The sequence below is a fragment of the Phragmites australis genome, chromosome 2, assembly GCF_958298935.1.
Source record: "Phragmites australis chromosome 2, lpPhrAust1.1, whole genome shotgun sequence".
In the NCBI taxonomy this organism is placed as follows: domain Eukaryota; kingdom Viridiplantae; phylum Streptophyta; class Magnoliopsida; order Poales; family Poaceae; genus Phragmites; species Phragmites australis.
This window is the reverse complement of record NC_084922.1, coordinates 5,236,924-5,257,841: the sequence shown is the minus strand read 5'-3', so window position 1 is coordinate 5,257,841 and position 20,918 is coordinate 5,236,924. Positions and strand designations below refer to the sequence as shown.

At 47.1% G+C, this 20,918-nt stretch overlaps 1 protein-coding gene across 1 annotated transcript; it reads left to right on the top strand.

Annotated features, from left to right (window-relative positions):
- The first annotated feature begins 2,545 nt into the window (after positions 1–2,545).
- LOC133895811 (uncharacterized) lies at positions 2,546–3,337 on the top strand. The gene has a single exon (XM_062336333.1). The coding sequence runs from the start codon at positions 2,656–2,658 to the stop codon at positions 3,139–3,141; it is 486 nt and encodes a 161-aa protein (XP_062192317.1). The 5' UTR covers positions 2,546–2,655; the 3' UTR covers positions 3,142–3,337.
- Positions 3,338–20,918: the final 17,581 nt, after the last annotated feature.

Below are 20,918 nucleotides of genomic sequence, written 5' to 3'. Positions count from 1 at the left end.
ACCGCCGATGGGATCAGGACGAGACGCCTTTGCCTTTGCCTTTTTCTTTTTCTTCTTTTTGTTCGTGCGTGTGTTTTACATGGATCATGCAGGTATCTATCCGCGTCGATTTGATCTTGTGCTAGAATATTTTGGCGGCGCGGCGGGCGTGATGGATAGAACAAGATCGTCCACTAATCCGGATTCAGATCCTCACGTCACGCTTCTAAAGTCAGAGGGAACAGTAATTTGTAAAAGAGCTAGTTGGTTAGTGATCCGTGCTACCATTTCTACTCTTGCCTCTACCACTGGGTGCCACACGTGTCGTTCTCTTATGAAAGCAAAGATCTCAAAGCCCGTGGGCCAAGAAATCTCTCGCTTTCTCGTACATACGTCACGGCCCAATAAATTTCTTGATTGGAGACTGGTCAACGTGTACTGGGCCCTGAACTTATGGGCCTCGATTAACTTATTCGGGTGGTTACAATTTGCATGTGATTGGCCCGGCCCAGATCCGGAGCTCGTTAACTCGTGTGGGGTGGTCGGCACCGGCACGAGCGAACGATACAAGTTTGTGGGCCACCTCACTTCCCTGATCCGCAATCCAAGGTCGGCGTCTTGTTTTAAGATGGGAAGTAATTCCTTTAACAAGAAGCCGACGCAATGTATACGGCCACTTATATTATTTACGACAGTGTCATGCCAGATTAGAACATCTCCCAACTAAAGATTAGCATCTAAATTAGCTAGCTTATACGCTACTATATTACTAGAATATGAGCTATAAAAAACCTGGACGTCAATCAAACTAGTAAACATCGTAAGTTTATGCAAGCACGATCGTCAATAGACCGGCAAAAGATATCGCCGTGCAGTGCGCCGCTGGCATAGAATGAAGCTACCACTTGGGGTCAGTGAGAGCCCCAGCCGGTCGCAATTAATCCCGGCTTTGCCGACATCATGTCGGCCCTTACATAGGCTCTAACGCTTCCCTAACAAGATATTACGCCGACGACTACTTGTTCCTCACTCACCACGCGCCGATGTACTCTTGTACCAGAGTGAAGCGAACTATACCCATACGTACAAAGAGATCAAAATACTAGTTGGCACTTGCAGGCAACGTACTCAAACAGTCGCATGCAGCTCGTTAGCTCCGGCGCATATCATACGGGGTGTCTAATTCGCGCGCTAGCAGACCTGCTTGCGTGCGATTTCAAACATCAAACGACAATTGCATGCGTTAGTAGTCTCCTTTTTCGCCTACCGTTGCTCGTCCTCACCCTGTCCTCCTCAATTTACTCGTGTTCCTCTTTCTTTGTCGTGCTCACCCTCACCCTGCCCCATTTCATCGTCTCCGACGACTCTCTACTGTCAAATCCACCACCGTCGCTCGCCGTCACGCTAACCTGACGTTGCCCCCCATCGCCGATACCGTCCACCGACAGTTCTCCACCGCCCGAGCGATGTAGCCCTCGCCGTCCGAACTTAGCCCCCTCCCCCTCTGCGACGGAACTTCTTCTATACCCGTCAAGACTCCAAATTTTAACCTTGAATCCGGAATCCCAAACTCTACGGCCGCCGCTCACCATCGGTGACCGACTTGGATACGGACGAATGCACCATGATTTCTAAGTCACGCACACTCGTACGAGTTTTTTCGATATCATACAGTGCCCTATGTGTTACGAACCTTTTGCTTCGCTGGTAGGAGTCCTTCACGATGTCGGCGTGCGATCAGCGAGAGCGCACGCGATTCTCCTCGATCACCTTCCCCAAGTTGCCGACGTGGTTCCACGTGAACGCGAGAGCTAGGATCGGGCGTCACCCACGAACCATGCTGGGCCGTTCTGACGTGCACTTGTTGTGAGCGGCTGTACTTGTCATCAAAGGTTGGCTGCACGGCCGAGATGTGATGACTTCAAACGTGACAGGCGCGATTCCCACCCCTGTCGTGACATCGTGTCAGGTAACTCCTGCGAATGGTGCGATGAAGGAAAATGAAACATTTTTTGATAACGGAATACTTCATTACGACCATGACCCGAGCAAAGCTTTTTTTTGTTGGCTCCATACCTCGTGTGCACCCGCAAAACCATCTGCTAGTCAAGTTTACCGGCTTGGCTCAGTAACAACGACGCGTGAAAGCGAGTACCAGATCGCATCCGACCACACAAGTGTCCATCACGATCCGGGGCTCAAGCCTGTCGTCCAGACTAGGTGCACTGCACATGAAACCAAAAGAGAGCGCAATGTCAACTGGACTGCGCAAATCGGCTGCACGCCGGCATCGGCACATGAAACCACTTGCCTTCCGCGCCGCACACATCACCCAAGCAGGTTCAATCGTGACTAGATGATTCGGTTCGAGCGGTATTTATATAATAAATAGTTACCGACTAAATTCAAATTCAAAAATTCAAAAATTTAACAAAATTTGACTAGGTTTTTAATGAATTTCATTAAATAACTATGTGGTTACGGTTACCACCGGCAGAGGTTTTCGGGATCAAAAAGATTTGTGAACCTTGCTCCAAGTGCAAGGCTCGCGCGAGCCGGAGCCCCACCCCGCCTTCTACTTACAAAAGGCGCACGCCCAAACGCCTCGCAGTCCCAACTCCCACGCATACTCTCGCCGCGAGTCTAGACTCCAGAGCACAGCGCTCCACCTCCACCATGAAGCGAACCAGAGCGCAGCAGCCCAAGGTCCAGGAGCCGCAAGACCCCGCCGCCGCGAACGCCAACCCCAAGCCCCAGCGCCGCGCCAAGCAGCCGAGGCAGCCCAAGGGTGCGGCCAAGAAACCCACCGCGGCGGCTTGCAGCGAAGCGATCGCGGTCGCGGTCGCGGCCGCTGCCGTCGCGGCTAATGCCGCTGCGTCTCCCGGGTCGGAGATGGCGCCCACCGGGCCGAACGTGTGCAGCGCCAGGGAGGGGGAGGCGGACGCCCAGACAGTTGAGTGGGACCTCGACAGCGGCATCAGCAACGGGTCGTGGTGGACGTGGGGCGTGGAGGAGGAGAAGCTGCTCGGGTGGTTCCCCTTCGTCGAGGAGGACTTCCGGTGCCTCGGCGGCCGCGGCGGCGACGCCGAGATGGCCACCTTCGACGACGACATTTGGCGGATTCACCAAATCTACGAGATACCCAATTACGCCGCAAAGTGATGGGATTCCCTGCATTCCGTTAATCTAGATAGGAACTGAGCTGGTGGTCGCTTCTTCTGCTGATCTTGTTCTGTAAGGGGAAGTGATTTGGTGCAGGGACGGGGAATGTGGCAATCGAGAATATGTAGGCGAGCTAGCTAGCTAATTAGGGATGTTATGCAAGTCGAAATGATGCAATTTGTTGTTACGTTACTCCCATCGATCGTGCTGTCTGTGCCCTGCTCGATTCCCTGCGTTTGTTGCTTCATATTACGCGATCATCTTAATGAAGTTGTGCGCGTCCATGAATTTGCGATGATAAACAAGACAGATTAGCGTGGTAACTTGATCTGGGCGTTAACTTGATCTCTGCATTGCATGTTGCGGGGAGGTCTGTGCAATGGAAGTGCATTTAGCGGTCGTGTGAAGCTGTGTGCACTTGATCAAGTTGTTGGAACTCGAGGTGCCCATGTTCTAGTAGATCATCACGAATTTCTCTCTGGACTTTGCGAATACCCAGATAATGGGCGTCCCCTTGGTCCAGTAAGACCTGGGGTGCCAAAATCTGCAAAGCCAGGCTCGTTCTCTCCGGAACTGAACTGCATTCTAAAAATTTCTTATGTTTTTCTTCGAGGGGAAATTCTAATGTTCTAATCAGAGGTTAAGAGGAAACCGCTTGGCAGCTTTATTGCATTTGCCTTTTTTCTGAATAATCTTTTTTTTATATTTTGGTTAACAAGTTTTAGCATATTAATTTTTGTCCTAATATGTTGGGAAGTATCATCACCTGTCGCGTGAAGTTTCCCATGAGGCCATGATCCGTTCTTCATAAAAGAAAAAGTGTCCTGAGAAGTACGCCTACGTCCAGGCTCGAACCAGACGGTCTAGCCGATTCACAACACCGTGTACAAACTACAAACCGAGCAAGCGCTCGATCAAACCCTTTGCAAGTTCCTGTTCTCCTAACTTGTACAAAATGGGCATAATATGTCCAGTCAGATCGTGCATGCAACTATGCAAGTGTTGTGCCTTGAGCTAATTCATCCATGTTACGTATGTTCTCATGTTAACGTTCATTTATAAACCGTGTTAATGCTACATGACGGTTGAACTCGGTTCTGAACATGGCTATACGCATGGGTTGTAGGATTTGTCGTGCAGCCACGAGCAGCACGTACGTTACTACCTGCCAAATGTCGGTGCGCCGGACGGCCGGCAAGTAATCAAGCCGCAGAGAGCTGTTGCAGCACGCGCGCACGTACAAAAAGCAAGGTCTCTGTGCTGCGATGTACCGCCCATGCCAGTGAATGCACCTCGGATCCTCCCCTGATTGACGTGCTGCAGTTCTATAGCTGTTCCGAAGGGCGCGGACACGAAAAGGCTCCATCAATCAAAGTCGGCAATGTGCTCGGAACGTCGCTGCTGCCGTGCCTCGTACCATCAAGACATGGAGTAGTACGCACTCATGTCGCGTTTGTGCACCACAGCCCTCTCATCTCGTCTACGGGCTACGTAACGAGGGATTCACAAGACGAGAGAACAGACAGCTGATAGAATTAGATTATAGCAATCTATTATATATATTATTATAATTTAATCATCTATTATTGGATTGTTTTAGATTGTGAAGTATAAAAGAATAAAATACATATTACACTTTTGTTGAATTTATCAGTCACTGTATTGCCCCACCCCGTACGACCACACCCTACGCCTCCCTCCTCCCGTCGTGAATGGCTCATTCCCCTGACGTGCCCCCGCTACAAACCTTGACCAGCATAGTCACTAGCATGATCCACCAGCGTCACCTCCTTCTTTGGCGTTGATGTCACAGCTGCTCAACCCACGTAGCTACTAGTGCGCTCTGTTGCTTCACCAATCGTCCCAATCATCGCCACCGCGCCCTTTGTGCTCCTACTCAGCCGCCCGTGCTCGCCATGTCACCTACTGTTGCAACACCCCGGCCTGCCACGCCGTCATCTCCCTCACTCATGCGCATGTGAAGAGGCCTCTTCACGTCGTCATACCGTCCCACATGCGTCACCGCTTGGCTGCGTGCCACCTCGCCCCATGCGAACCTCCTTCCCGTGGTGAGCCCCCTTGACCCGGCTTCTCCCCTTCCCTCTAGCCATCTTCCTTTCTAGCGCACCCCTATCTCTCGCGGCCTCCTCTTGCTCCAGCAGACCGTGCTGCCATCCCACCACTGGCAAGCTCCACTGAATCCCAACCACCCCTCTCCTTCCCTCCTATCGGCTTCCCTCCAACACCTCCATCTTCCTCTCATTCGGCATGCTATCTCTGGCACTGCGCTGCTCAGTTGGTCCAACCAGTCGATCGTGCGTCACACCTATGATACTATCGAGTCGACTCAGCTAACCTCCTCCCTTTCTCCCTTTGGCCTCCTCTCTCTCTCTTCAGCCTCCTCCCTCTCTCCCTCTAATCTCTCTCTAGCCACTGTGAGCTGCACGAATAGTAGCCCTACTCTTAACCTTAGTCTCTCCCTTATCTCACCACCATATGGCTCTCACCGGTCGCGAGCCTATAACCTTGGTCCACGATGGACAGTAGAACGAGCGCCCCTAGTCCATCGGCCCATGGGTCACCAAACACATGTAGGCATTACAGATATTAAACATCTAAAAGTGACAATCTATCCACTTTAAATTTAGGTTACAAAATAACTATCAGTTTTAACAATATAGATCCAAACAATTTAGCTTTTCACAACCCGTAATCTACCGGCAACTTTTCATAATCTACCGCTAAAACAACCATAGTCTAAACTAGAGAACAGCACTGTAGGATGATCTATCTTTGAGTAAACCAGATTAGCGAGAGTACTTACCGTACGTACACGCTCGAGCCGATGACAAGCGCGGGGAAACAGCAGCATGTCGCGGCGCGCCGACATGAGAAAAGGAGGTGCCATGTGTGCTAGCTAATCAGTGTCCGCGCGCCATTATGGGTGTCTGGACATCTCGCTCTCGCATGTTGGGCTGCATGCCGGTAGGTCGCTTCCATTCTTTATGGGCAGCCGCACTTGCATGCGCGATCTGATCAATCGATCTCGGCTTTCTCCGTTACGTACCAGCTGATCATTTGACTCGCATTAAACAAACCCGGCAGCTCAAAGCTGTTGTGGGATGGATTACTGATTCGGTCGTTTGTTTGGTTCTTGTCCGAGCTGTTGCCTATCATTAGCCTGATTTGGAGTGTTTTAGCGGAGATTGCGCGGCCTTTTCACTGTTCATAGGGAAGAAGTAGGACTGTTGGAGCAGCACTAGCACTAGCACTAGCACTAGCACTAGTGTTCTAAGGATACCCACACATTATTACAGTAACACGGCGAAAGAAGTGGAGTAAAACCAGAAGTCGATTTCCTTGGAATCGCATCACCAATGGCTGCAGTGCTTTCGCTTATCCGCACGAGGCAGTGAGTAGGACGAGGGAAATTTGTACTCCTTCGGATAAGTTGCAGTGAGCCATGTGTATTCGAGGGGACAAAGCCAAAACCACAAGGGCCACTCGAAAAATGATCCATCCAATTTTGCAAAAGCCAATCAACGTCTCAAGGACCGTATTAATATCATCTTACTTCACTTTTTTTTTAAAGCCACTGTGACTTCAGTCTAAATCGAAAAAATTACAAAACTAACTGAAAAATATTGTATAACTAACTGAAAGATTAAATCTTAACTCCATTAGAGTTTAATGTTTTCTGATTGATTATGTCATATTTTTCTGTTTCGTAACTAGTTTAATATTTTCAGTTAGATATATAATATTTTAGATTAGTTATGTAACATTTTCTAATTTAAAGTGGAGTTACTATAACTATAAAAAGAGATGAAGTCCGATGATACATATCCCCAAGGACCATATCCGCGAAGCTCGTGTGGCTCACACGAAATCGCAGTGTCGGCAGGGAGGTACGTGCACAAATGAAACAGTAGCATCACGTACCCGTTCGGCGCGCCGTGCGTGCACAAGCAACAATAAAAGACGCTGTCAGCTCGCTGCAACCTTCCGGTTCCGAAAGGGAAAGCCAGAGCCGGAGGTGGTCCACGGCTGCCCTGGCGCATCGGCTGGTCCCCAGGAAGGACCCAATGAAGAGATGGAAGGGAAGTGAAGGAATTTTGTCGTGCCGCGCCGTGCCAAGCGATGCGGTGCGGTGCGGTCCACGCGATCTGCGCCTGCTGCCGGCTGGTGCACAACTGCTGGACGTGGACAGGCAGGGGCGCCGGGCCAACAGACCACAGGCGTTCCAGCGCGGCGGCAACTACTGCCGGTTGGGGTAGGTCGGGCGTGCGCCAAAGTATCGGCTGGAACGGTGGCACGCGAGTAGCAGTCCGGTGATGGATGGACGGGTATTGGATCGTTCGAAAAGGCCGCGTGATGTGTGCCGTCGGCAGGCCGGACGGCGCGGAGCGGAGCGATTTGTTCGGTCACACACCTGGGTTTGGTTCCAACCTCTCGTCCGGTCGTCCCCCTCCTCGACCTGGCGCTGACGCTGGTAGGGGAGGGTTTGGGTGATTGGGTTAGGTTGGCAGGCACCTACAGCGAGAGGATTCTGATTTCTGATGGGGACGGGACGACCAGTGGCTGCAGTGCCAGCCGGAGAACAGTATCCCACGCCGCTGAAGATCAGTTCGGATTTTGGTTGCACGGACTGGCACAGAGTCGTATCCAGCTGCTCCTGCAGCGCCATCGGCCCCTTGACTGCACGGACGGTCTGCCAAGATCGAAAAGACGTATCTCGCCTCCAGAAAAATTTGCTGGCCCCCAGGTTACCTGGACCGTCTAGTTGTAACTTTTTCTTACCTGTCGTCCGCGGTAAAAGAAAGGATTAACCCCTCCTAGCCACGACAAATAAAGTACCCTTTCCACTGTACTGTACTGCACAGCCTGTAAAGATCGGCTTACGCAGCAACACTTTTGAAGCAAAGCTTTGAAGGGTCGTCGCCGACAGGGGCATCCGGTTTCTGATCTCGAGCAGCGGGTCCAAAGCTGCTGGGTCAGGTCAGGCACGGCGGACGGGGCAGGGGAGGCAAGCACGCCGCGCGACATGGTGTGCATCAGTGCATGAGCTGCTGCGGCTCGATTTCATTACGACAGGGCCTTTTCTTTTCTCACACTTTACCGACGGATCTGACGGGGGTGTCAGATCGAGCCAGCGCGAGGCCCACGCCGCGCAGCTGGTGCAGCCTTGGAGACGGAGCTCAGCACAGCTCCGGACTTTGGCCACGGTTTGGGTACGCCACGGTTTTGTAGTTTTCTGGCTGGTTGACTAAGCTAATCAATTGTGGTTGAATTTTAGTTTTTAATTTTTTAATAATTTTTTAGTTTCTTAACACATTAAAAAGTTAAAAAAATTTATTTCAATTTGCTTATCAGCTTTAAATTTATTTCAGTCACAACTATTTTCTTAAATAAGTAAAAATATCAGAAAACCCGTTTAAATAGGCTTCTAATTTTTTCCAATGAAAACCCGTTTTTTACCTATCCCAACGGGACGTTTGTAGCGGCTGCAGCTTCCTCGCATGGGAAGGGACCCACGCGAGCTTTAAACAATCGGTGTGAAAGGCGTTTAGCGCCAGAAGGAGCGGCACGGCACGGATTCCACGGCGAGATGATGGCTTTTCGACGCGCTTCTCGCTGAGTCGTTGTCCCACTCCGTGCGCCGTAGCAGGGTGCAGGCTCGCGCCATGGGTGCAAGGGCTAGGTCTGCGTCCTGAGCCATACATTTGCGCATCGTGAAACGAGAGCCCTACGAAGCATGGCAGAGGGCGCGCGGCTGGGCTAGTTTCTCTTCTACGACTGGTCTGTGAACAGCACTAGTTCTAGCCTTTGAACGTCAACGCTCTTGTGAATCACACACACGGAACCATGCCCGTTCACTTCACCGGTACAAAATTTTATGTACCTACAGCGAGCGGATTGGCGCACAGTTTTGGCACCTCTCCTTGCACTATCAGCTACGTTTGCAAAAAAAAATTCTTGTAAACCTTATTTTGCCTCTGAGGTGATTGTGCAGACACAGCATTGTACACCAATGCTCTGCAGTGGACTGAGACGCAAAGGCCTGCCCAATTTAATTTAACGTGCAAAAAGCCACGTAGCGACGGAAAGTGGCGGCCAACTTGATGTCCTGGCCGCCGGCCGGCAGGGCCAGGCGCCGTGTCGACGTCAAGCCGACAACAGGCCGTGCGCCTCGTGGGTGGAGTCCGCGCCTCGAGTGTCACGAAACGAAAGGTGGCGTGTGCGGGCGGAGCCGGAGCGCGCGCGGCACAACAGCGCGATTTGGCTTTGCCCACGTCGCGTGGCTTTCGACGTTTCTTATCCGCCTGCCATTACCAGGCTTTGGGGCCCGCGCGGGATTTGGCGCCGCGAGAATGAGTGCGAGTGGCAACGTGACGTGACGGAACGGCGCATTTTTGGCTGTCGTTGGCGCGCACCACGAGGTTATCGCGCAGCGTGAAAGCTGCTTTCGCCTAGAATATCTAGGTATGGGGCAGTAGTACGGACCACAGCTTCGACAGACCGGGTGATGAGGAATGCTGCTGCCTTTTGTAATGCGATACGTAATGCTCTGCTCCAAAGCCTTCGGTGTTGCACTGTACAGTACTAGCAACGAGCATTTATCAATCGTATCAGACTACTCGTGAGCTACTGACCAAGCTTGCCCTCTTCTTTGGCGTTGGCACGGATCCTTCATAGAATCAAGGGGTTTTTTAAATTTGTTACTGTTTTTTTATTTTTTAAGAATACCACTGAAAGATAGTTTTAGTAGTATTTTTGTAATTTTTTAATAATAAGTTTACAATAACAGTTCAAAATATTGATAAATTTACAATTATCATTAGAATCAAACACATGCAAATATAATACAATGATCCGAGTAACATAAACAAGCCTTGATCAGGATAGCATGATCACCACTGCACATGCTATCTTAATCGGGACGTCGAGTTAGAAGCTTACCATCATGTGCATGTTTTCTTGAATTCGAATCCTGTCAACGTGGAATGGGCTTATGCAGCAGAACCAGTACCTTTACCATGACAAAACTTGATCGAATTGCAAGTATCCGTGAAGCTGGTCTTTCAAATAATACGTTTCTTCTTTGGGTCAAATAATACGTCATTGGAGATGCGTGGACTCTCACATATGCATCCTAGTCGGCAGCGTCATGTCTTTAGGTGGCTATTGTTATAAATGTGCGTATTATTCTACTATCATATTCTATTAGGAGGCATATTATGTTAACGATCAATCCTGCTACATAAACCAACACTAGCATTAAACAATCAAATGCAAACCCTGAAGGCATCATATAAATCATAGATAAATGTAGCAGCTTCATTGCATACGTGAACCATAGATGCTCTATATAAACCATAGCAGGAAACCACTCGACTACTGCGGTATATGTAGCTGGTACTAACAACGTATAAATCACATACAAATCTAATGAATATGTAACTAGTCTAGGTGTTACATAAACAATACCAATCATACTATAAACATTCATCTACGAACTTATGGATTAGCGTACCTTTCAAGATCAATGACACGCCGGCTCAATGCATTGGAGACTCACGGCCGTGTAGATCGTCGAGGAACCCATGTAAATTGCAGGTGAAGAATATAAGAGCAGTCGTGCAGATGCGTTACCTTAAAATCTTATTGTATCCCCTCGTCACTCACCCTCCGTCTCGATGCACGCGAGATTCGGTAGCACTCACCACAACAGAGTTCACCAGATGGAAAAGTAAGAAAAAAAAGTCGAGATGTGTTTCGTGGTTTTTTCTCACGTACTGGATATGGATGTCTCTAGGGGAGGACCTTTATAGGAAAGACGGTTGCCCTCCCGGAACCATTTCGCCTAAAATAACACCCTACATATTAGCAGTCAATCTGTAACTGACAAATTAAATTGGAATATTGGCATTGAGTACGTATCGATCATGCATCTTCTTTCTTCCCAGGCGGCCACACTCTGCTACCTTCTGAGATTCCCGTGCCCTCTCGATTGTCGTCATCGTTCTGGGCAGTTCTTTGTTCCTCCCAGATCTGGTCGCTCTTGCTCCTGGCCGTCCTCGCCACAGGACGTGCCATCTCCATTCTCCCTCGCCCGCCTTTTTATTTTTCTCGCTCCTGACTGTCGCAACACCTCCCACTCCCCGGCCGCTGCCGCCGCAACCTCTGAGCTCCTTGCGCACCTCCTTGCTTTGGAACATTCGATTCCACACATGGAACATTTGATTGCGATGCTTGGAACATAAGGTTTTAATGCTCGGAACATTTTGCGGCAGCAGGCTGAAGGGGCTTGTTGGCGTCGGGATGCTGGGGGTGCGAGAGGGAGGTGCGGCGGCAGTGCTGGCGGAGTTGCGCAATTATTGCGTCGCGGTGGATGGGGTTGCATATAGGGTGATGAGGTTATTTTAGCATGACGATGAACGATGGCAACGAGTTTGATGGATGACCACGAGCGAGAAGCTGGTAATTTTTTGTATGATGCCGATGGGGAGTTAGGCCGTTAGGAGGTTATTGGCCTGTCAAATTTTGGTTGGTAGGCCCTGCATGGAGGGGCCTATTATAGGCAGGCTAAGGTGGACACACACTCAGCGTCGCACATCCAGAGGCCCGCATTGAAGTCAGCCCAGTAGCTTCAGCCCATGTCAACAACTCTTAAGATCGATCCTTCCCCATGTCGAACCCCACCTGCCGATCCCTCCACACCTCGCCGACCCCGTAGACGATGCCGGCGAGCTCCTCTAGCAAGCTATGAAATGTTTCGGAAACAAAACGTAAATTGTTCCAATCAATAAAGCCGAATGTTCTAGCTTTTGAGAGGCATTGTTCTAGACATAGAAAATATTTGTTCCAGCATAATAGGGTTCTAGCACTCAACCTCTAGTGTTCTTCCTCGGTGGCGGCGCGAGGACCTCAGTGCAGCAAGGATCTTCTTCCTCAGTGGCGGCACGGCCTCAGGGTGGCGAGCATCTTCTTCCTTGGTGGCACGGAGCGGGATGCAAGGGGGCCTTGAGTCCGGTAACAAAACTGATGGCTTGGCGGTGGGGAACAAGCATGGAGATTAGGGGAATGTGTGCTCGTGGCAGTAGTGGAGGGCTTTGCTGGATGGGAGAAGCCGGGGAAGAGGGAGGCGGCGTTGGACAGTGGTGCAAACGATGGGAGCGGAGGGGATGAAGGGTGTGCGGCGGATGGCTTGCGTTCGCCCTATGCGGAGTATAAGGGTGAGCTAGACTGAGTTTAATAAGATTGGACAGATATAAAAAGAGTGTATGCGGAGTATAAGTTGAGTAGATTGTGTTTGGTTGTGGACACAATGAATAGTAGAAATACATATAAATAGATTATTATAAAAGAACTCATTTTTACCAAATAATTTATGGTTAAAAATATTTTTATAAATTAGTAAATCGCATGATAAAAATATTTTTGGGTTTTCTAAATTTTTGAAAATTTATTTAAGACATAAAAAATTGCTAGAAATTATAAAATTAGATTTTTAAAAGAATTTTAATTAAATATTGTCTAAGACTTTTTGAATTAAACTGATTAAAATAGGTTGCTAGTGAGTTCTTGTTTGTTTATAAAATATTTAGATTTTTTAGACTAATTTTGAACCATAAATAAAATCGAATGTTAAATAAAAAATATGAATATTTAAGGGAAACGAGCGAAATAAGTACGCAAGGAGTGAGGATGGCCCGGTGGAAACGAAACCAAAATTCATTTTCAGAGCTAGGCTCGCACAGTGAATTTGCCCTCTCAGAACAGGTTCCATGCAGGCTAACAAACAGGCCATAATATTATTCCCGCTGCACGGAGCCTGGAATGGGTGTGGGACGCCGTGCTAACGAGCCACATTTGCAAAACATAGAAGGCCCCGGGTGGAATCCGTTGGCGCCTTTGTGCGCTGCTATTTCGAATTTTTTATATATATTTTAAATATTTTAATACTACATACTCATTTGAAAAATAATGAGACATAACTTACCGAGCTAGTTCAACTAGCGAGAACAAGCACTCGCCTGTTACTTTGCAGGCCATAGCTTCTAGTAAATTTAATAATTAAAGAGAGAAATGTCTCATCCGTTCAGTGGACAAAATTTTTATCTCACCCGTTGAATGAGCGATACCTTTATCTTACCTGTACAACGGGCAACATATTTATATTGCTCACCTAACTGACGACATATTCGATTTAATTCAATTACAAAATTATATGTATAATTAATTTTTAATATAGATTTTATATTCGGTAAATTGAAAAATATTGCACATTAATTTGACGAAAAATAGTATCTTTACACATAGTTATTCAAACGGTTCATTCTATCCTTAATTTTAGTTGGATATCATTTTATCGATATTTTTTTATTTAGTTGGTGTAAAAGTATATGGAATATTTTTATGAAGTGACTTTGTGAGAATATAAAATCTAATTTGTTAAATAATAGTAGTTATGAAGGACAAATATCATATAACCCAGCACCGAGTTTATATACGCTGATAAATATTACATGGGATATGGGGTTTTCGTCCCTGCGTGAATGGACTCTAATCATAAAGAGATGATAAAAATGTTGGTATGTGCGGTACGTCTGAAGACTAATCTAATAGTGTACCGCTGCTAAATCTAACATGAGTTAGGAAACAAAAATAGGTCAGGGTATAATAAATGCTCTCTACTGAGTGCATCTAGGATATTTACTCTTTCTCAGGGTATCGAGGCCCTTCGTCTTAGCACGACGGGCCCTCTCACACTTACTTTTCCTCTCTGCTTCGCGTGCTTTAACCGCGGCGCGCTCCTCCGCTACCTTCCTCATGCGCTTCTCCTCCTAACGCTTCGGCCTTAGTTCCTCCTGTTGTTGCTCGTACTCTCAGCGTTCGTAAGCTTCTCTCCCCCACCTCATCTCCATGTCAACCCAATGCTTCTAGTGCTCATTTTACTCCATATCCAGCTATTCCATGAAGTCACAGACAGGTGAATGAGACTGAACAAATGAAACAAGAGGGAAGATTAGTAAGATAGTGCATGTAACTATATGTAAAGTGACAAATGAGTGATCTATGTCGCTATATCGATGGGTACTCATATGGTCCATGTAAAGGCGGGTCATATTGATAGTTGGCACACAAGAAGAAGCGTCTGCCATAGGTGTAGGAGATATCATGAGACTCACGAAGACTACGAGGGTCGCCGCACAAGTATATTGGCGGTTTGACCCCATAAGGGATGAAAATCCCCAATGTTTCTTGGGTGAGCTTGGTGGGGCTGAGTAAGATATTGCAGAGAGCTGAGCAAGGAGTGGTCTATCCATGATTAAGGGTGAGATTATTTATGATGTTTGGGGGCTGATGCATGTACTGAGTGCATGGATATGGCTGGAGCTGGATCATGGGATTTCCTGTGAAAGCTGAAAAAAATTGTGGCATTGATGATTGACATAGATTCCCTGTGAAAGCTGTTGTTTGGTGTGGTCATTCTATTCTATAAAAGTTATGCAAGGAGTTATAGAAGGCAAAGAATCCTATAAAAGTATTGGACATAGAATTTTTTTTTTGGTAAAATGATAAATCCCGGCCAACAATGCAGAAATATATTAAAAACTACAAATACTGAACACAACTATTATGCATAAATTATCGCATAGTTCTTACATCACAAACATAAGTAATACACAACTAATACACTTAGTCCTCACATCAAGAATATCAAATTGTAACTTTTCGATGTGTGTGCCGTATGACAGTGTTACTGTGTTATTTAATCGTACTCGAATGAATTATCATCAGCCTTTATTGTACATACCTTTTTACCCCATATATTCCTATCTCCCTCCAATGATTTGCTTTCATCAGCTGCATGGCAAATGGTTTATACGAGACGTCTAGTCTTACATATACGTACATGTCTATTTTCTATGTATTACATGTTCAGACATTACTACTTACAATGTCATTACTGCAATTCTTAATCTCATTTGACATCACGCTGCTAGCTTCTCAGATTGAAGTCACCTCTCGCTACCACCTTTTCAGCGAGATGCGACCCCTCATTGTCAGTGTTTTAGATTGATCCAACCTCTCAGTGCCACCTTTTCAGAGCAATGTGACCGCACGCTGCCGACTACTCAGAGTCTAGTGACCGCTAGTTACAGGAAGACATCTAATGCATGCACTATATCTAAATTACATACCTACACTTAGTCCATACACCATCAGTCCTTGCTTATAAAATGCGGGGCCGAGGCAACGAGAAGATCATGACATCACAATTTTCCAAAAAACTACCAGCATCTGATACTTAATACCACACCATGGCTGCCTCCTCAAGTAAACATTTCTCGTGGACATCTAAATTCTCAATGATAGCCCTACAGACTATTAGGGAGACTCAGGCAAAAGGTGACGATGTGTTCAAGGAGGAGAACCTGAACAAAGTGCTGTCGAAATGGCAGACCATGATCCGTTGTCCCTATTTCACCACGGAGGAATGGGGGCGAATGGTAAGCTCTGTAACGTCCATGGACCTAAAGACGAACTTATTAGAGTGCCATCATAGACATATCAGGGCGTGCAAACTTGCCGACATAGCAAAGTGTTTTAGCATGCGAGCACACACCATATTTATGAACCCTCAGCAGTACGAGGCGCACAATAAGGTATGTTTATCGTTATTACATGTCTCAATTATTTGTTTGGTTACACTTCTAAGACACATTTATATTTTTGTGCTCTTTTTGAATACTAGGTTTCTTTTTATTTCCAAAGTTGCAAGTGATCGATTTTAAAGGGGATATGATCGCATGATGCTATACTTTGGGATGGATCGAGAACACAATTAATAAAAACATGGGTGATAACAAAGATCCAACATAATATGACAACCACATAATATAAATACTAGCACGGAGTACACGTAAAACAATAACACGGAGTACTAGTATGTAACACCATAAAACTAACAATGATATAGAATCCTACATGTTACGTCCCCTCTTAGGGATGAGGCCCCTGGTTGCATCTGTCCTGGGGACCCTACGCCTCCATGCGCACACCTGATGAGCTGAGTATGTCAACGGGCGATGGAGTGGCGTACTGTCATGGGAGGGCTGAGTCCCCAGGAGTGGCGTGCCCGGTAGCTACGATGCACCGAGCTCATCGATCTATCTGAAGATGAAGTCGTACCTAGGGAACTGACTAACGTCCCTGTTAAGCAGCTCCATGTAGCTACCTTGTTCCTCTACTTCCCGAAGATCGTCAATGTCTACACATGGAACAATGAAGAAAACAGGTTAGCATTGGTAAATCGTGACATACGTAATAATATGGCATGCATAAAGCGAGTGTCATACCTACGCCGGGAGAGCCAGAGCTCGAAGTACCAAGGTCCATAAAGGAAGCGTGCGTCGCACCGTTGTTGGCGTGGAAGTGGTCACTGCCACCGGTGGAGGGTGGCCTAGACGTTGTGACACCATAGCGAGGGTCACCAATGACGGAGAAATTGTAGTGGGGGTGACTAGCCCTAGTGAAAAACTATCTCGGCGTCGTAGGGGTCGAAGAGGAAGTTGGTGTCAAAGACGTCCTCGATGGCTCAGTGGTGAAGGTCGAAACAACTAGTCGGTGCGGTGATGTGGTGAAGGTGGCAGATGGTCATGCCGGGATCTGAGCTGACGCTGATGGCCCCATTGTAACGTCCGGGGACAAACTGCAACTCATCGATTTGAAGGTCTTGGCCATGTTCTGGATAATCCGGCCAAACATCATGCTCATATCGGCCCTGGGGACCTCACCGCCACTATCAAGCCGCAGTTTTGATGCACGTACCTCAACATCAATCTGGCACAGTATGTCCTTGTGTAAAAAAAAAACTTCATTTTGGTTCACAATTTTTTAACTAACAATTGAAGTAAATGAGGAATCGCATAGTGTTATTCATACCTCAAGTGAACGAGCTTGGTCCCTTGTGTAGGGTACGGAAACTCAGCCGGTGTGTATATCATCTGGGATTCATGTCTGACGCATGAACCGCAAGAGGTACTCCACGTATGCCTCCTTCGAGTGTGGTCACTCCTCGTCCACGACATCCTCAACAGCTTGGTCCCATTCTTTAACCCACCTCTGGACACATGACGCACACGTGATCATGGAATGAGCCCCCTCCATGTCAACATGCAGAAACATAAGTCCGTGAATACAAGGTGTACATGTGGGTCGTATGAAAATGTAATTACAATGTTACACACCTGTGTATGTTGATAGGCACCGACCTAGTCAACGGTAGTGGGAACACTTGGAACTTCCCAAACTACCGCATCACACGATGTGGTGAGTACTCCTCGACACAGATGTCGAAGACGAGGGCACGAGTCATGAGCCAGTACTCCTGATCACGTACGCAGAGCACCAAAAGTTCAAGCGGAGCACGTCGAAGTATCTTGGTCTCCGTGTACGACCACCAGTGCACACAGTCCACCATTAGCTCATCGAACTGGCGAATGAAGTTCAGGTACGCACAGTGTGTCTGCACGCTGGACCAACTCGGCTATGCAACCAAACTAAGTTAGATAATAAAATGAAGTAATAAACATAAACGTACACAAATAGCATAGCACTTACTCTACTTCTGCACCACAAGGACTCCATGTCCGGGCCATCGACGCCGTTCGTAGCATATTGGTATGTGCTAAGGTTGACCATAGGCCCATCGATGGTGATGCGCTCGTACGACCACATCTGAAGCAACAGAGGACACCCAGTGAGGATCGCGTTGTCGTCGGTCTTCGTGCACCCATCACACAGGCCACGGTACGTTGCAACTAGCACAGCTAAAGCCTAGCTATACTACGGGATCTCCACCAGATCAACATTTGCATCCTCTCTAGAATAAGGGATCATACTCATCGAGATCATATTGTCATGGATCTCGATGAACATGACCCACCCAAACAACCACAGGAGGTACGCCTCCAGGTGTCGGGAGACATCCTCGTCGCCTGCTGTGGGTGGATGGTATCCGCCTGTAAAATAAGGAAGAAGTACAAATATTTGTTTCTGTTAATAACATAAAGGAGATATTAAACCATTAAAAGATATACGTACCACAAACTAAACAAGAAAAGCCTTTGTCGAGCCATGCTTCTTGGTCGCTGAAAATGCCTAAATGGGGCTACGCCATCCCTCCGTTCAATGACGAAGATGTGGCCCAGCATCTCGTCCTGCCAACCCATGCCCACATCCCTAGCCCCAACAATGGCAAACGCGCAAGGCAGACCCATCAGGAGCGAGATGTCCTCAAGCATGGGCGTCATCTCGCCGTAAGGGAGGTGAAACGTGTGCGTCTTGAGACGCCACCTGTCGACAAGGGCCACGAAGAGGGCCCTGTCGTAGCTGAACCGCATCGTCACCTCTGAGGCCCCCACCAACTCGTCCACCTCCACAAGACGACACAGCGAAAATAGGCCAGCAACACGCAACCTGTAAACATAATACAGTTAGTGACCAATAATGTGTCTAAATCTGTATAAAACCGTAAATTCAAAATTAACAAACCTCTTAATCCAGCGCTCGTCAATCCTCATTAGCTCATCCGGCACATGAGATCGAAGTACTGGGAGGTCCTCAGCCTGCGCCATGAAGCGGTACGAACGATGCATGACGTCGATCTGGGAGTCAAGTATCTCCAGTTGCGCGATACCTGCATGTTCACAGGTTATTTAAATTTTTATATGCAAAACAACTAAAGATTAAGAAGTGTCGACCGGTATATACCTGATCTAAGCTGGTCTTTATCTGTGGGAATTGAACAAGTAAACGTCTAACATATAACATGATATAATAGATTGTTCAGATCGTACACAAAATATGTGAACAAATTATAACATAACACGTTACAATCTTGCACATTGTGACCACCTCGGTACTAACACAGTAAAGTACAATGATGTGCACATAAATATCCATCACACCATAAATTACAATATTAATCGATCTCAATGAGCTGACAAAGTTGACGATCGACGACTACGAGGACGTCTTCCATCTGTGGCAGACCCGGAAGGACCTACTTCTGCGGGGTTCACATTTGGGACATGAACAGTGCATTTCTTGTAAGTGTAACCTGTTCTGTTGTACTTACTGCACCATTTCACGCGACGTCCAATTTTTGCTTCATCCATATCATTATGGAGCCTCGTAGTCTTGTGCCACCCCTTCTCCCGCTTCATCTTATTGGGATTAGGTATGAACACAGCATCTAGACCAAGTTTCTTTGTGAAAAAATCATGAATCCCAAAACCATAGACCTCATAGTTCCAGGTGTCTAACAAAGCTTCCTTCTTAAAGTAGTTCTCATCCTCGTCACAGCACACGCGACAAGCACATGTGAGCATGGCTTATGCAGTAGCATCGGCTTGTAGCATTTGGAAACGCACTTGCCATCGAAGATGGTGCACTTGTGGATAACTCTCACGCTTGCCCCCTCTCCTTCCTTTGTCCCTGCATAGAATTTTGTGTCTGTGTTGTACAGTTTTCATGATCTTCACCCAGTGCATTTTTTATTTCTCCACCTTTTCTTTCATGTACTTAGTCATCTTCGTCCCATAAATCATACTAACATTATTCAGCGTCGTGTGCGCTACTACATAGTGATCTCTGAAGTACTTGCATATCCCTTGAATTATGAACTTTACAATCCTCACCAGCGGTAACACCCTCACACCTTTCATTACCCAGTTATAAATATATGCTAAATTTGTAGTCATAATGCCGCACCTAGCCTTATTGGTATCGTAGAGAAGAGTCCACTTCTCTGTGGACTCATTCTCAATCCACTTGCTAAATGACCTGGTAGATGATCCGCTCCTTCGTGTGATGCTAGCTTTATTGTTATTTGGCAGGGACTCAAGAGGTACGGGTACGTCCTCCAGTCTCGTCATGGGCCTCCCTGCACGTTCTTGTGTTTGCTTCTTCATCAGCTCATCTAGTGTCTTCTAAAGAGTATCAAACTTTCACTGCTGGTTTTGATCACACAACCTATTGAATATGTTTATGAGGTTCTTGTTCTTAATTGGCGAAAGAAGTTTGCACCTAAATGCCTCATGCACCACCTATTCTGCAGATCTGGCCACATAGGTTCAATCAAGCAATCGTCCGTTCCATTTTGCAACTCCACAATTTCCTTGAGCATCCCTGCACGTCAGTCATGTATAATGCATAGGTTCAGCCGAGCACCAATAATTATCATCCTCACACGGTACATAAACCAATATCAACTGCTGCTGTTCTCACTCTCCACAAATACAAAAACCAACGGTAGAACTTGATTATTCCTATCAACCCCAATAGCAGTCAGGATATGTCCTGTGAACTTGTTGGTAAGGTAAGGAAATTGCCGTCGATGCACATGATATGCCGACAATGCTTGAAAGTTTTGATACATGCCCCTATTGCGAAGAAACATCGCTTCGGAACATACTTGCCAGGTTTGGACAGCAATCTGTACTTATCAATATCGTAATATGTCACCGGGTTCCTTCGAGCAATTGTTTGCAACAAATATAGCATATTATCGTATGACGCTTCATAGATCCCGAACCTCATCTATATTGCATTCCTCTTCGTCCTCCATATCTCTTTATAGCTGATAATGTACTTGTACTCCTCCTCAATTTGCCTAATTATGGACCATGGTTCGTAGTTTAGGTTGTTCATAATCTGGCGTATATTACATTAGCGACAAAAGCTGAGGTGATGTTCATATGGCT